Source organism: Stegastes partitus, unplaced genomic scaffold (assembly GCF_000690725.1).
Source record: "Stegastes partitus isolate 25-593 unplaced genomic scaffold, Stegastes_partitus-1.0.2 Scaffold2116, whole genome shotgun sequence".
NCBI lineage: Eukaryota > Metazoa > Chordata > Actinopteri > Pomacentridae > Stegastes > Stegastes partitus.
Genome location: NW_007579847.1, coordinates 55,246 through 71,514, shown reverse-complemented (window position 1 = coordinate 71,514; position 16,269 = coordinate 55,246). Strand labels below are relative to the sequence as shown.

Here is a 16,269-nt window from a genome sequence, read left to right as displayed (position 1 = left end):
AATCATTAAAAAGAAAAAAAAGAAAAATAAACATTGAATTTCCTTTTTTATTTCAGAAAAAAACAAACACTAGAAGCAACATGTACAACATTTTTCCTCCAGGTTTTACCTACAAACCAGACATTTTCTACACCGCTCTGTTTCACCGTGCTGTATGTATCTGCTCTGCTCGCTGTTTTGAACTCTGGTGCAAATCGTTTATTTTGGGTGAATTTTTGAGTAAACATGCAGAATATAGGGACTTGTGGTTAATTTTTTTTGTTTTTTTCCCTGACGGATGTGTTCTTTATAAGTCAACTCTGAATTCTTTCTTCTTTTACACTTCCAGAGAGTCTCACTCTCAAAAACATGCATTTTGTCCCTTTTTAAAAAACAAAACAGGTTAGCGGTTGTCCTTATCCTACCCTACCTGACATACCTGCTTCCTTCAGATTCACCATATAAACGCAGGAGTGACTTTAGTACAATCATTTCAAAAATGAAAGCGTTTTCCCCAAAAACTCTACAATAAGTTCAGCAGACAACTATAGAAACTGTGTCATCGCTGCTTCCAAATTAGATTTTTTTTTCACTGACATTTCTAATCATTTGTCAGCGGACATTAAAACAAATGTTCAGGTAACAGATCGAAGGAAAAACCTGAACCTCGACCCCACAGTGAGGTCGAGATCTGGGTGTGTTGTTATGAACAGTTACTCACTGGCATGGCTTCAGTCCATTTGTCCCTGCAGATCAAGACAAAGTCGTCCTCAGTGATCACCTTTATGATCCAACATCTGCATTCTGATGGGAGCGGTGTCTCTTCCAGGATCACAGGGGTGAGCCTACTTCATGAGACAGGAGAGAGACAAGGACATCCAGAAATGTCAAACAGACTCTTGCTCACTGTCTAACTTGCAGAAATACATTTATTTTCAACATTTGAGTCTCGACCTTCATCAGGCAAATGATTTGTTACAGAAAGCAGCTGTCTTCGAGGGCAGTGGCTGTAACTCTGCAGCCGAGTTTCTAAACTTCACATCATTTGACTGAAGATAACATAAAGAAAGTAAAAAAAAACACTATATTAAAATGCTCAACAGCCCTCACATTAGACAGTGCAGGAGTGTGTTTGACACTTTCGACCAACGTGTTACTCAGCATCCTCCACCTCCACCATCAAAACATCAGTCTTTAGGAAGATGGTGTTCATCCCTCCACTAGAGGAGCATTGGAGACTCAGTACCAAGATGGTTCAGCACTTTATGGCTGGTCTTCCCCTTAATCTGTCTCACTTCTTCATTTAATGTGCAAGAAAGACACTGAAATGGATTCACTTTAAAATTCCTAACACAAAAACTGATTCCTTTTTTGTCTTTTGTAGTTTTTCTGATCTGAGGAAACACGTCATGAGACTCCTGATTACTTCTCGTGTTGGTTTAATCACACGTCAGCACAGTTCTTGGCTGACTGTTTATTTAATTTATCAAGTAAAGGGAAGTTTTGTCATAAACTATTTCACATGTAAATCTTTTCCCATCACCGGTTTTGCCGCAGACCGGAGTTCAGTGTCCAACTCTCGGAGGTCGTCCTGAAACAAAAGCGGCGGCGCTGCTTTACATGACAGTGCTGTGAAAAAGATTACCAGGCAAACAAACAAGGAGGTGAAAGAGTAAAAGTGAGGGGCCCGTCCCGAGCAGCGAGGCCGAGCGCCGAGTGTGTGGAGGCACAAAGAGAAAAGAAAAGTGGAGGGCTGCTGAGGTCAGGACCTGGGCGCCGCCGAGAACAGCCATTTCCTGTTGACCTCTGTCCGAACTCTGGCCCCTGACCCCCCCTCCTGCCCCGGGCCACATGGGGGGAGGGCCAAGGTGGTGTATTTAGTGTTTTGTGGTGTGCTCGGGGTGCTGTGGGTGGACGCAGGGTGGCAAAGGGTGGAATTATGCGTTTGATTGTGGAGCAGACGAGAGGTGAAGGTTCGGACGCGACGTGTGCATCACGAGCAAACATGCAGAGGTGAAGACTTGCGATATAATTCTTAATTCAAGTGATGAATGAAAAGGAGAGACGGATGTGAGCTCTGGTCTGCGCCATAAAGCATTTGAAGAGATCTTTCCTCCCCGTGATAATCCAGCCCGTGTGACAGATGACTGCAGCTGCAGCCTGAGGCCTCCGTCTGAGATAAACCGATAGTCAGAGGAGACGAGCCGCTGACGTGACTTATGAGTGGAAGGAAAAAACAAAAAAGGAGGACGATGAGAGCGTTTTTAAAGAGAAGGTCTTATGGATGTGAATAGCTGTGTTTGGATCAGGTGTTTCTGTTCTTGGCCTGATTATCGTTAGTCGTGTTTGTTTCGCACTCATTTATTTATTTTGTGTTATTTTTTGACTCCTGCAGAAGAATTCTGGATGTGCATGATATTAATATGGATGATGTCCACATATTGGCTGAAACTCAGAGTAGATGCCCTCTGCTGCTGCTGTGGTCACATTTCTGAGTCGTATTTTCTCTCAGCTCCTAAACTTTCTGTCAAGACATCGACTGTATGTCTGTTCTAAAGTACAAACTAACACTATGCAGGACCACGTAGTATCTGATAGCATGCACTACAGAGCAGTTCAGTCCTTGTTAGGAGTGCTCATAACCTCATGCTGCTCATTTATGGTGTAAAACAGGAACCTTCAGTCAGACATGAGATGATTCTGGTGTCTGTTTGTTTTCCAAAAAAGGATCAATGTGCTTTTACACACAGATAAATGTCTACTCATTTTTGGTACAAACCTATATTAAGAACACATTCACACATTTAAGCCAATTGCAAGACAGAAACTTGAAAGAAAACGTAAAGCCAGAGGTGTTACACGCAACGTTATTAACTACACTAACAGCAGTGGTGCAAAGTAACAGGGAGCGTTTATTCACTGCATTTCAGAGCAATTTTTAAGGTATTTTACTTGATTGTTAGAAATAAAATACAAATGCAAATACTCACGTTTCAGATGAGTTGTTAACAGTCCAAACACAGATCGGTGTATCTTCGTTTCTTCTCTCTTTATTCGTGTTTGCAGCCTCAGATTCACCTGCAGTCTCTGTAAATAAAACTGTATGAAGTAGTTCAGATGTGCAGCTTCACTGTTCATCGTCTAATGAGGTCATAAATAATAAGACATCAGTCAAACCAGGACTTCTGCTTTAACACTAAACATTAAACTGATTTTCATGCAGGACTTTTAATTGAATACGTTTGATTGCTGTATTGATCTGAACGTTTCTTCCACTGCTGAGAAGCAAACAGGTGGTGAGAGAGATGAAGTCTGCTTCATGTCTTGTGGTGTAAAATAATGATTAGTGCTGTGTGTTTGGTGCATTATTATTTACAATCTGTATGAATATTATTATGATGGCATTTAGATTCATTTTTATTCTCTTCATGTCACAGTTAAATGTTTTGCTGCCACCAGAGATGAGCTGCTGGTTTACGCCGGGGAACAGAAATGAATTTGCAGTAAAAATAAAAATCTTGGCGTCAAAATTTGGAACAACACAAACCCTAACTTTGTTGAAATGCCTGCATTCATTTCTGTTTCACATGTGGAGAATGCAAACATTAAAATAACAAACGTTCATCCTTTAGCGTTGACTTTGTCGCCTCAAACCTCAGCAGTAAATAATCCATCAAGTGAACTTCAAAGGACATCGAAGCTTTAACATCTCATCCCATTAATGGATTTAATCTCTGTGTCTGTGTCTGTGTGTCTTGTTTCTGTTGTTTCTTACATTCAGGTCTCTGTTACAAATGAGGCGACATGACAGCAATTTTACTAAAATGACATTTTTGTTGTCTTCTTCTACTTTAATGATCATTTAAAAAAAATAAAAAGTTAGTGGGATTTATTTTGTTGCAGAGATTGCAGAATGATAAATGTAAGGAGCTGCTGGTGCTTGTTGGTGGATAATATATCCATTTATATGCTTGCTGCATCTTTTTCAGCTAATAGATAAATGGCACAAAAGCTGCTGATTAAATATATTCTACGATTTAGCTAAAACTTCAATTTAGTTTGTGTGCAGCGTGCAGGCTTCATGCACACTCATAAATCAAGAAAATCCAAGCACCGGCTCCTCTGAGGATATTTGTTTTAGCCTTCTTTTAAATCACTTCTTAAAACCCACGTTTGTAGACTCGCTTTTGAGTGACGTTCTCTTTTAGATTTTCACCCGTCGGTCCTGCTGCTGTCCGTCTCTCTTTCTTAATCTACTTTTATCTTCATTCCCTCTGTGATGTCGTCTTTTTAATCAGTTTTACTAGTACACCTTCCCACAATGACCCAACCTGTTCTTTTCCTTTTTTGTTGTATGGATTTTATATTTTGATTGTTTGCCTGCATTTATACATGTTGTTGATTTTGTCTCTGTGTGTTGTGAAGCGCTTTGTGAATTTTGTTCTTAAAAAGTGCTATAAAAATAAAGTTTATTATATATATATATATATATAAAGCCCAGGAACGAAAACAAAACACTATGTTGTGTGAAAATGAGGCCCAGTGGGTGACAGACTATAGTTTTGGTTCACTAGTATTTACTATATTCCTCTTAAAATGACCTTTAAAAGTCTTTTTCGCCGATCTGGCTGCAGCTAGAATCACAACACACACACACACACAGTCATAGCAACAGACACGACACTGAAAGCCATTCCTACACACACACACACACACACACACACACACACGCACACACACAGACAGACGACAGGCGACAAGTCTTACAAAAAAAACATTTTAATACTTTAACTGTATTTCCCATCGTCATCAACATCATTCAGAAATACGTCAGCAGTCCGAGCAGAGCGGAGAAGGAGCCGAATGTTTGAAGAGTCCTTTGGCTGCAGCTCCTCTCGCGCGCCGCCGTGACAGACAACAATGTACTAGAAATGCTTACAGAAGTCTGTGTGTGTGTGTCTGTATGTGTGTGTGTGTGTAGGAATGGCTTTCAGTGTCGTGTCTGTTGCTATGACTGTGTGTGTGTGTGTGTGTTGTGTTTGCGTGTGTGCAGGAAGGATCCTAAGGTAACGGACACCTGTTGGCGTCTTAAGGAGGTCAGTGGTACGAGAGCGAGGCAGACTGGAAGTCATTCATAGTGTTTTAGCTTCATGCTGAGGAAGAGCACTAACATTTCGACAAGCTCACGTGAAGCTGCATCCGCCTGGAGTGGCACACATAAATATAAAAATAGAATAAGAAAGAACTCAAAAAAAGCTTTAAATAAAGTGTGTGTGAGACGGTGTGTGTGTGTGTGTGTGTGTGAGTCTTTGACAGTCAACGTGTGCAGGAAGACAGGGACTCGTGACGAAGGCGTGTTCACAGGATCGACTCCAGCTACGTCCGTGTGCCGCGGAGAACAGTCTGGTGATGAACCTTCACCTCTATCTGCGATCCGATCCGGCGTCTTCCTGTGGTTCAGCAGGCATGATGGGAAGTGTAGTTTAAAGCATGTGTCTCGCCCACAGGACACAGTGGAGACGTTTGGAGAGGAGGAAGCACTTCTACTCTGAAAGAGGTATGGCTTAAACCTGTGGGTCCAGACTGAAGTGTGTGTGTGTGTGTGTGTGTCATGTTTATGTCTACTCGTGTGCGTGTGTGTGTGTGTGTGTGTGTGTGTGTGTTAATGGGTGGAACAGCTACATTGAGGTCAGTGTCTTTCAGTGGGGAATGTAAACTTTCAGAGCAATGTGTCTTTTTTCTTTAAATAGTGTACTATATGCGTCATTACACATACACACACACACATACACACACACACACATGCATACACATCCTCCCACCACACACACACACACACACACACGCATTCATACAGTCATGTGTCCCCCCCCGACCGTCGCGAACGCACACGCCGACCGACTCCCCGCCGCGGCTAGTGTGCGTGTATGTCCAGTCCTTGGGCGAGGAGCGGCTCTGCGGGGTGTGCGTGTGGCGGCGGGTGCAGCAGCATGGCGGCGTGAGGGTGGGGGCCCGGGTACGAGTGGAGGGACGGTCCTGGGTGAGGGGGGTAGCCGGGCTGGGACAGCAGGGCGCCGGGGTAGTCGCCCTGCAGAGAGGACATCCCCTGGAGACCTGGAGGGGCGACAAATGTCCGTGAGGGTTCAGGGAATGTGCAGGTAAAGCACAGAACAGTTCAACGCTCTGCAGTGTTTCACATCTCTAAATAAGTCACTGATATCATTTTATCAGTTTTACTTAAAGGCGTATTTACACATGAAGAGTTCATTTGTAAAACTCAATTTTTGTAGATTCTCAGAAAACTTATTTTTGTTGTTTGCTTGAGTTAAAATCAATCAGACTGAAGCTGAGTGGATTTGACTCAGTAGAAACGACAACAACAGAGATAACTTAAGTTTGACTGACGTTGTCTCAGGTGGACGATGGAAAAGTGGGTTCATGAAGGTTTGTGAAGATGGAGTTATCTGTTTTTGCAAATGAACTCTTCACATAAGCTTGGGTAACAATTTTAATGATGATATTTTCTGGAGGCTGTAATTGCTGGGTTCAACTTGAACCCAAGGATGAAAGATGTCAGTAAATTTGAAGGTAATAGGAGGTTAACTAGCCTGAAAGTTCGAGTGAAGAAGAGCATTTGAAGAGCAAAAAACAGACAACTCACTAATTTCAAAACCCACTTTTCCATCGTCTACTTAACTTCGGTTTTCTCTGTTGTTGTCATTTCTACTGAGTCAAATCCACTCAGCTTCAGTTTGATTGATATCATCTCAAGCAAACAACAAAAAAACAAGTTTTCTGAAAATCTCCAAAAACCGGAGTTATCTGTTTTTGCAAATGAACATTTAAATTACTAATTATATGTTGCTGAGTCGTATTCCGACCTGTATTGCAGAGTGCAGACTGTAGGTTGGACTAGAAACGAACTAAAACCACAATTTACACCTAAATTTGCTCATTTTTTAAATGTTTATTATCTTAGAGATTAAAACGTCAACAAGTTTGAACAGTGATTCTCAAAGTCCACAACCCACAAAATACGACTGAAGGTGGTTGAAGCATCCAGATGTTGGGCTTGTGACACGAAACAGCCTCACAACAGTCATGTTATTTTATAGTCATGCAATAAAGGCTAAAAGCAGAATAAATACAAGCTCCATGAATAAACCGTAGCGCTGACTTCTGTGTGTTTGTGTTTAACAATCAGCATTTAATGTATCTTTTGGAACAATTATTACCAAAATATTCTATTTGTAAGTTTTAAATTATATTGATTTGGTTCATATCCACTAAAGTGTGCAACTATTCTCCTGCTCTTTACTTTAATATAGTAAAAAAAAAAAAGAAATCATCCAGTTCAACTCATCACTTTCTGTATCTGCTCGTTCCAGATCTTAACGAAGCTCCACGATGTTTACACAAAAAGATCTCATGCTTTTAATAAGAGAATCATCTGGATGTCATTTTAGACACGTTTTCCTAAACATTCAGACGGATATATGTGGTATCTACGGACACTTTGGGCTCTCTGCCAGAGTTAGAATAACAACGTCAGGCAGCACAGCATGAGTTTGTAATAACTGAGATAAAATGGGTTTTTTTTTTTTAAGTGGCAGAAAACAGATTTTGTGTACAAATAAATCTGTCAGTGACAATTAAAGATTCAATCCAAAACTTTCCACATGAAGGTAGCAGAAACGTTGCTAAATATTATAGCTGCTGAGTCTCTATAATTATAGTGTTTAATGATTTATCTCAAGTACAAATATTTAACTCCTGTTTGTTATTAAAGCTTTCTCCCCTATAAGGCCAAAGCATATTTCTTTTTTTTCAAGGTAGAGTGGAAGTACTGGAGTAGATTCACGCTGAAAATCTGAAAAACTCCAAAACGCTCTCTTGTTTCACAGTTAAAATACTTTTATTATCACAGCATGGTCACGCTGAACCTAAAAAACTCTGACATGTTTCGACCTGAAGCCTTCTTCGGGGAGTTTTTAACGCTAAATGTGACCAAACCATGACAATAAAGGATCCAAACAGGCCTAAAAAGACCAAAACTAAAACCTCTTCATACTTTCTGTTGACTCCAACTTTACGGCACAAATCAAAAACAAACGCTCTCATGTCATGATGACGTCGTGGTCATTTCTAATTAGCGTGATGTCATCATTTCTAATCTGTTTTCGGTGTTCCAGTGAGTGTCTCCAGCAGCAGGCCGGTGAATGTGGGACTGAATCAGACTGAACTGCAGTGTTGGTGTGTGTGTGTGTGTGTGTGTGTGTGTGTGTGTGTGTGTGTAGGAAGGAATGTGTCACCCAGTGCAACAGAGTGTGTGTTTAACACCCCGTGGCACCGAGGAATAAGATAGCAGGATCACATCACCAGATCCTTATCGCTAGTGTCCCTGCAGGCTGCCGTACCTGCCGTTCGAAGCCCGAGGTGGGCCTGTCCGTCGAGGCCGTAGCCCCCGAGAGCTGCTCCCTCTGGGCTGTAGGGACCCCCCTGACCTGTGAGGCAACACACACCTTCAGACACACACTCCTACGTACAGTATATACACACAGGCAGAGAGGATTAGTGAGCAGCTGACCTGAGCGATTTGACTGGTCAATCATCGGCTGCACGATTCTCCTCCTGGCGTTGATGAACCTTCACCGGAGACATAAAGAGGAAGAGAGAGAGGGACGGACAAGGCCACCCGTTAATGGAGAAAAAGGCTGACCGGGAGACTATTAACCTTTTCCCTTTTACAACCACTTAACCCTTTCAGAGGGCACAGTAAATCAGCGTTAGGCCAGAGCAGCTATCGATCGGCCCTGTGATAATTGATTGATCTGCATTGATCGGGTGCTGCTGTGTGTGATGCTGCAGCAGGAACACAAATACAAACGTGCTTCCGTCAAACGACAAAATCCGTTGTTTAACACACAAGTCATACTTTTCAGTTCTAACATACAGTTAAATAAAATCCTGCTGCACGGAGAACATGTTGCAAGAAATATCTGATGAGCAGCTCGGCCGTGTGTGTGTGTGTGTGTGTGTTCAGTGTGTGTGCCTGCAGAGGGAATGGGAAATTTGGGAGCAGTAAATAATCTGATTATTGGACATTGATTTGCAATTCTGTTTTATGAACATGGAGAGAGTGGATTTTATGGCACTGCAGCTTTGGGAAAAAATGCTTGGTATGGACGTTTCATCCTCTGTTGTAGGGCGCACTCCAATAAAGCAGATTACAGTCGTCTGTTAACGTCCTGTAAAAGCGACGCCTATTTTTAATTAACATTTATTCACACGATGGAAAATGCAACTTATGCGGGTTGCAAAGACACAACTCATCTCTGCAGCACACTGTCCTCCTGATATATTATTGACACGACAGCCGTCATGTTAATTTGAAAGTTGACGCTTTACATCTTAAACAAGACAGTTTAACTGATTATTGATAAGCCGCGGGGCAGAATTAGTGCATTGATTAGGAGAGCACTGACCAGTTGTTGACCTGTAAGATGGTCAGTCCCGTGTCCTGCGACAGCTGCTTCTTCTGCTCCTCGGACGGGTACGGGTGCTGCAAGAACACAGAGTCCAGTTAAAGCAAAAAAAAACCCACATCAGAGTGTGTTTGGGTCGCGATGTTTTCCAGTTTTCCTCAGTAAAAGAACACAGATCAACAGGAGAATCATCTGGAGGCAACCTGAAGCTGTGGCTTAACTCCAGAGTGAAATAATGTGTGTGAACTCTCAGTGTGAATATTGATGACCTTCCATCTGAATTCACATCTGCTCTCACATTTTCAACCTCGCCGAGCCTCCGCTCCCTCCCCGTGTTTCTCTCTCACACTCTGTAATAATTGGAGTGAAGCAACATTTGACCTGCCTCATTTAGTAGCTAATTACCAATCTAACCACCTCACCAACAATTACTCACTCCATTTCTATCACTTCAACAATTATTCAACGGCGAGCATATTCACATAATCACTTAATCCCCCGATTTTTCATTTAATTTAATTGACCTCCATTATACACTCGCTTCCCCTCGCTGTCTATTCTTGTCGGTGACGTTTTGTCCCACACTAAATCCTCTTTTCCACCGATTATTCTCTCACGCAGCGCGCTACAACACACGGGCTTTCTTTGTTTGGCTACAAGGATGGTCTGAATTACTGTCCACGCTCATTAATTCCAGGTGTATTAATTAACTCTGATGCAGTGAGAAGATGAAAACGCGAACTGACCGACAGGTGCTGGAAAAGCCACGCTCTCATGATGTTTGTGGCCACTTTGGGGAAGATCCCTCTCTTCTTGTTGTTCCTTCGGTCTCTGTCGGTCTCGTCTTCCTCTCCTGTGCTGGGAGACGCCACGCCTCCGTCAAGACCGTCGCCTGCAGGAGGAACCATCGTGTTCAAGTAACAGCAGACATGAGTGTCTATTATGGTTCCCTGTGCTATTATTTCATCATGTCAAAGCCTAAATGTGTCCACAATCCTCCATTTTCAGCCTCCCCAAGCCGCCCTATGTGGACTCTAATCAGACTGAGGCATTAAAAAGAGTTGCTGGTTATGAACAGCTACTAAATCAATGATCAGTGCGCTGCAGTGATCTCATTTATTGGTAAATTGCTGTCAAGCGTGCAAAAAATATGAAAAAAATGGCGCCCATCATTGATCAAAACGACAGTAATTATTTTAGTTTGCATGTTTTGTTCAACTAACACTCAAAAACCTTAAAATATTTAATTTTCTGTCACATGAGACAAAGAAAAACAACAATTATCTCATTTGAGAAGCTGAAAACAGAGAATGTTTCCTATTTTAGCTTAAAAATAAAGTGACCAATTGATTTATTGCCAGTTAATACACACAATAACAGCTTGTTTCATCATCATCATCATCATCATCATCATTATTATTATTATTGTAGGACACGCTGCAGGTAACAGGGACAGAAAACATGCATGGATGTGGTTGCACACCTTTGTTTTCCTGCGTGCATCTTCACTGAGCAACGGTGTTTTTGCACACACAGTATTTTCCATTTGCATGCGTGTGTGCATGTGTGTGTGTGTGTGTGTGTGTGTGTGTGTGTGTGTGTGTGTGTGTGTGCATGTGTGTACCTGCGTCACTGCAGTTGTCTGCTGTGCTGTGTGAAGGCAGGCCACAGGTGCCTGGTGTTCCCAGAGGAGTCGTGGCACATTCATCCGGCTCCCGTAACCATGACGCATTCTGCAGCGGGAGAGAAAGAGGGAGGCTGGAGGTAAGACGGGGAATTCCCAGCAGATGAGAGAACAAGCAATCATGAAACAACAGAGTCATTACTCGGGTTTCCAGTGGACTCAGGTGGACATGCGAGCGGCCGAGTCCTTCCCACAGGCTGCTTGACATTCAGTGCCTCACCTGCTCTGACAGACTGGTGCAGGATCCAGTGAAGTCCTCCATGTCAGACTTGGAGCCGCCCTCCCGCTCATCCAGGACCAGGTCTGTGGGCATTTTGCCCTTCAGACAGGTGATGTAGCGATGGCAGAAGTTATCACACAGGTCGTGCACCTTAGGACACAGATGTATTCTCATCAGTGCATACTGTTGACGCCACCATAACATCAGAGCTTTCCAGAAGAAGAAATATTCAAATAAAAGCGTGTTGCAGTGCCACCAACCTTCTCCAACTCCAACAAATGAAAGCGAAGGACTTGTATGGCCTGGATCATCTGTGGAGAGGAGGAAGCAGGTTAATTATGCAGCCATACCCCATAATGCAACATGTGAGAAGCTGAATTTGATATTTTAGCGTGACGTCGCTTGGGGCGTCATACCAAGTTGTCCAGCTCAGGGTTGGAGGAAAATATGGGTTTCTCCGAACGAATCTGCAACACAAATTCAACCAATCACAACAAATCGGCTCCATGTCAGCTGCTGTCTGATTGGCTCTCGCGGCCGTCATTTACCTGCTTTGCAAAGGCGGCGATATCGTCGTTGAAGGATTCGGAGGAGCAGACGTCGCTGTGGTTGGTCATGCCGGGGAGGTGGGAGGTGGCCGAGAGGGAGGCGGAGTCTCGGGGGGAGCAGGTGGCCAGCTCACACTTCTCAAACACTAAGGCCAGCAGTGGAAACAGTGGGTGACTGCACACACACACACACACACACACACACACAGTTAACATACTCTACATAAACACACTAACAGTTGACATAGTGTACACATTTACAGAATGCGTTAGGAGAAACTTTACACCACAGTATTTATGAAGCAGACAGCTGCCAACACTTACATGTATTTTCATATTTACCACACAAACAGTGTACGTGCTGCATGTTAATGTGCCGCGAGTGCACATGAAGCCACTGACAGGCTACATAAATCACACGCTCACCCGTAGATCTGGTCTTTGTGGTGTTTGAGGGAGTCGGGGATGGTGGGGCCGTACTGTGGGGGAGGAAGCGCCCTGACGTCGTCCCCGTACCCCCCCAACGACATGCCCTCCGACCCTGAGTAGTGCACCAGCTCTTCATACTGAAACACAATTAGATGGAAAGACAGAAAACATGAGACATCTGCGGCTGTCTGACATCAAACCTGACTGTGATGTTATTATGTGGCCGAGCTGTCGGGGGGTTTGCTGGACTGGCGTACAGTCAGTCGACCTGATGGGGTTTTGTTCCGTTGTTTAATATAAATTAGAGTTTACTGCTGCTTTTTTTCTGCAGATATTTGAGAGCTTCAGCTGGCATTATTGTTCAATCTTGATTTATCTGACAATTATTTTCTCCAGGAATAATTTGATGTGTGTGTGTGCAGTTTTCTGTACTTTAAACTCCACTTCTGTGTGTGTGCATGTATCCTCATTTCTTCATCTTTTTGTTGTTGTTGTTGTTTTTACTTCAGCTCAAGAACTACACTCTGCTGTAAAATTCCACCACTCTCAGGATTACGAAACCCTCGTGAAACCCTTTCAAAAGCGCCAGCAGACATGCACCGCATTCAAGATTAAAGAGCAGCTCCTCTTAGTTCTTGAAAAGTCTTGTGTCTGCTGGCGCTCAGGAGGAAGATGAGAAAGGAGGGAGCTGAGATCCTCGGAGGAAGACGGCGGCGAGCCTGTAGCTGCTAATGTCGTCTCCTCCCTCCTAAACTCAGACTAGACGGGAGCCGTGCTGTGACAGCCTCAGTGGGGCCGAACGCTGAGGCTCTGACACACATATGGCACGCTGGCAGACACAATGACGCACACATGCACATCCAGACACAAACATACACTCAGCAGCACTCAGAATATACATGTCATGAATATACATGTCTGACTCCCTTGTCTTCCCCCTCCACCTCTCTCTGTGTTACGGAGCTCATTTGTGCCTCACTGCAGCTTCTGTCTCTGAGGCGACATTGCTCAGGTCAGCAGATCTGCTCCTGTTTCTCTCTCTGCTGGATTAAAGGGACTCGCTGTCCACTGCAGGCCCACCGGGATCACAGACCGACAGCCCGGCTTGGTGGCCCGGCCCGGACACCTTCCACTTCACTGTTATTTTAACTGAGCCATAAAAGTTATGATGTGCTTAGCCTAGTTTTTCTGTGGAGACTATTCCCTCGGCAAGCAGCAACAAGAGGTTTTACTATGATTTACTGCAGAAATGTGTGACTCGAGGTAGCAGCAGGGAAGGTGATTCATTTATATCTGTTCTTCTATTTGCAGCCGTTTAAACTGCATTTCTAGTTATTTTTCTCACTGTCAGAATTCACCAAGATTTTTGTCCAGAAGTGTTTGAGATAATGTTTGATGGAGGCATAAAGTGGTGAGACAGTAACAGTGAGACCCAACATAAATGCAATTATCCTTGCATATTGTCTATGTCGACCTCTGGGAAATCAAATTATTCCTCTTCATGTGCACACACTGCCCTCCTGGAAACCCCTCTGCCGGACCCCTGGAGGTCTCCGGACCCCACTTTGGGAACCACTGTCCTAAATGGCTTATCAAATTGTTGTATTTCAGAGTCCCATATGGCCACCGGGATCACAGAAAGCACCTGCTCTGAGGCCCTGTCCCCGGACACCTTCTAGTTTTTATGGAGGCCGGCTATTAACACAATCACCGCTATCGGATTGCGCGTCTCTCTTTACGCACGGCCCCTATCGAGTTTCTGTGCGTCAAGCGGATCAAAGCGCACGAGTTGAGATGACAAATTCCGCGAATTTTCCATTTTTTAAAAGTCACGGAGCTGGTAAACAGGCCTCAGATGGCAAGACAACATTTTCATTACGAGTTTTAATTGTGTTATTTTCAAACCGAACAGTTGTTTCAGGCCTAACAGGCGTGTTTGGGCTGCTGGTGCCGGGTTCTAAAGCGTCAGTTTGTCTGTTTCGAATCCGTGGAACCGAGTTTGTATTCGACAAAAAACATTTTGTAAAAGAAAAAGTAAAAGACGAAACTGCGTCCAACTACGTGTCAGACATTTTGTAAAAGAAGAGATGAACAAAAAGAAAACGTATTTTTCTTTCAACAGACGTTAATAAATGTATTTAACTTTATAAACATCTGCATTTGATTAAACTGCGAAAGTTTTTATTTAAAATTTCCGCAATTTTTACACAACAAATAACGAAGTAAAAACAATCAAACAAATTCAGTTCTGTCGGTGCGTAAGTTTATAAAAGTGAAAACGTGACATTGTTTGAGGTTAAAGTCAAGACAAAGCGAAAATATCCAACAAGAGGGTTTTTTTTTTCTAATTTACTAAATTTCCTATTTGTTCTTCACCTTCAAAAACATACAGAAAAGCAAACCGCTGGAATAAAGTTCAGAAGTCTCCACATTAAATGAACACGTCTATTTTAATATATTTAAATTATTCAACAAGGACTTAAAAAATACTAAAGTTATCCAAAGTATGTAAACTGTTGGGCAACAATTAGAGCTTTTGAAAATAATCACTCTTAGATTTTACTGGGTGTAAAACAGACTAAACTAAACGGAACCTGTTGCAGATTGGAGTGACTCAAAACAACTGGAACTATTTTAAATTCCCAAACGTTTACGCGCGTTTTACGCCACAAATTATTTATTTTTTTGAATTTTCTAACATTTTTTGCACGACAGAACAAATCTGCAAATCTGTTTATTAATCAGCGTCATTAGTGCACAAAAAACACCACAATATAGAGCTGAATGACGCAGTCAAATTGAACTTTTAACACCCAGTAATCCCCTTACACAACCTGTGCCAACAAATGACGCACTCTACCCAAAAAGTAACGTCTATTTTACACCTACTCCTGCTGTTTGCTTTGGATCATCTGTATTTAAATGCGGTTTTGAGGCTGCTGCTGCTGGTACAGGTGGTTGTGTCTGTGCATGTCTGGCCTTCTCTCTCTCTGCTGTTTGCATACAGCAGTGATTGTTCTGTCCACACACTGTACATCTCTAATTGCTTTCTTGCACTGAGGTCTCAGTCCTGCTGCTGCCCGTCAGCCTCTGCCTGTTCCTCCTCCTCCACCACCACCAAGCCTCTGAATCACTGTAGCAAAAAAACTGACCTACTTACCGAGTTGAAGAGCTGCATCTCCTCTGCTCTGCTCTGCCTCTTAATGACCTACTCTGTAACCCTGCTCTGACTGGCACAGTAATTCTAAGGAATCCAGAGATGCAAATCAACGCTGCAAGTTGCTCACAACCTCCTCTGAGCCTTTCTGGATGAGAGCAGCTTTAAAAGTTTTTTTGTGCATCTTGATAAAAGTGTTCAAGTATAAACATTTATTTGCTCTTGCAGGGAATTTCTAAATAGTTTTAAAGCCTTAAAATTGTCCCCTAAACATGAAGTCCATGCCAGCAGCAGCAGCAGCAGCAGCAGCAGCCCAGTGCTCGGGTCTCCACAGGGCCTTGTGTTTTCATACGGCGGCTAACCCGGACTGCGCACTGCAAGGAGGATTCCCAACCATGTGCTCCCATTACCGTGGCTTTTCTTAATTACTTCTCCTCCGCAGCGATATCAGAATACGTCTCCCCCCTCCGAGCAGGCAGCTCTGGGTTAAAGCACTCATTAAAGCAGACCTACCCTCTTCTCCATGCGCCTCGACAGCCAGTCCAACCCCGGAGATGATGATGCGCCGCTCGGCTAGTCCGGCGAGCTGTGCTGCCTTCCTCTCTGTCTCTGGGGTCCTGGAAATAAAAAGTGCATTTGTTTTTTTTATTAGCAATTAAGTTGTAAACATGATTAACATCACAAGAGAGAGAGAGAGAGAGAGAGAGAGAGATGGAGAGAGAATAAAAGCAAGCCTGTAATGATTCAACAAAAACAGAGGAGGCAGC

At 43.2% G+C, this 16,269-nt stretch overlaps 1 protein-coding gene across 1 annotated transcript; it reads right to left on the bottom strand.

Moving 5' to 3' along the window:
* Positions 1-5,893: 5,893 nt before the first annotated feature.
* On the bottom strand, positions 5,894-16,027 carry meis3 (myeloid ecotropic viral integration site 3). The gene is made up of 12 exons (XM_008304018.1): positions 16,016-16,027; positions 12,343-12,482; positions 11,917-12,091; positions 11,785-11,835; positions 11,629-11,679; positions 11,369-11,518; positions 11,089-11,197; positions 10,211-10,356; positions 9,465-9,541; positions 8,567-8,625; positions 8,397-8,483; positions 5,894-6,093 (listed from the first exon to the last, which is right to left on the bottom strand). Exons 1-12 carry the CDS (start codon positions 16,025-16,027, stop codon positions 5,894-5,896), a joined length of 1,257 nt encoding a protein of 418 aa, XP_008302240.1.
* Positions 16,028-16,269: the final 242 nt, after the last annotated feature.

Coding starts and splice junctions, on each gene's coding strand:
- meis3 (XM_008304018.1), bottom strand. Junction 11,519..11,628: donor ATTTGTTGGAGTTGGAGAAG/GTTGGTGGCACT, acceptor CTGTGTCCTAAG/GTGCACGACCTGTGTGATAA. Junction 6,094..8,396: donor CCTCGGGCTTCGAACGGCAG/GTACGGCAGCCT, acceptor TCGCCCCTCCAG/GTCTCCAGGGGATGTCCTCT.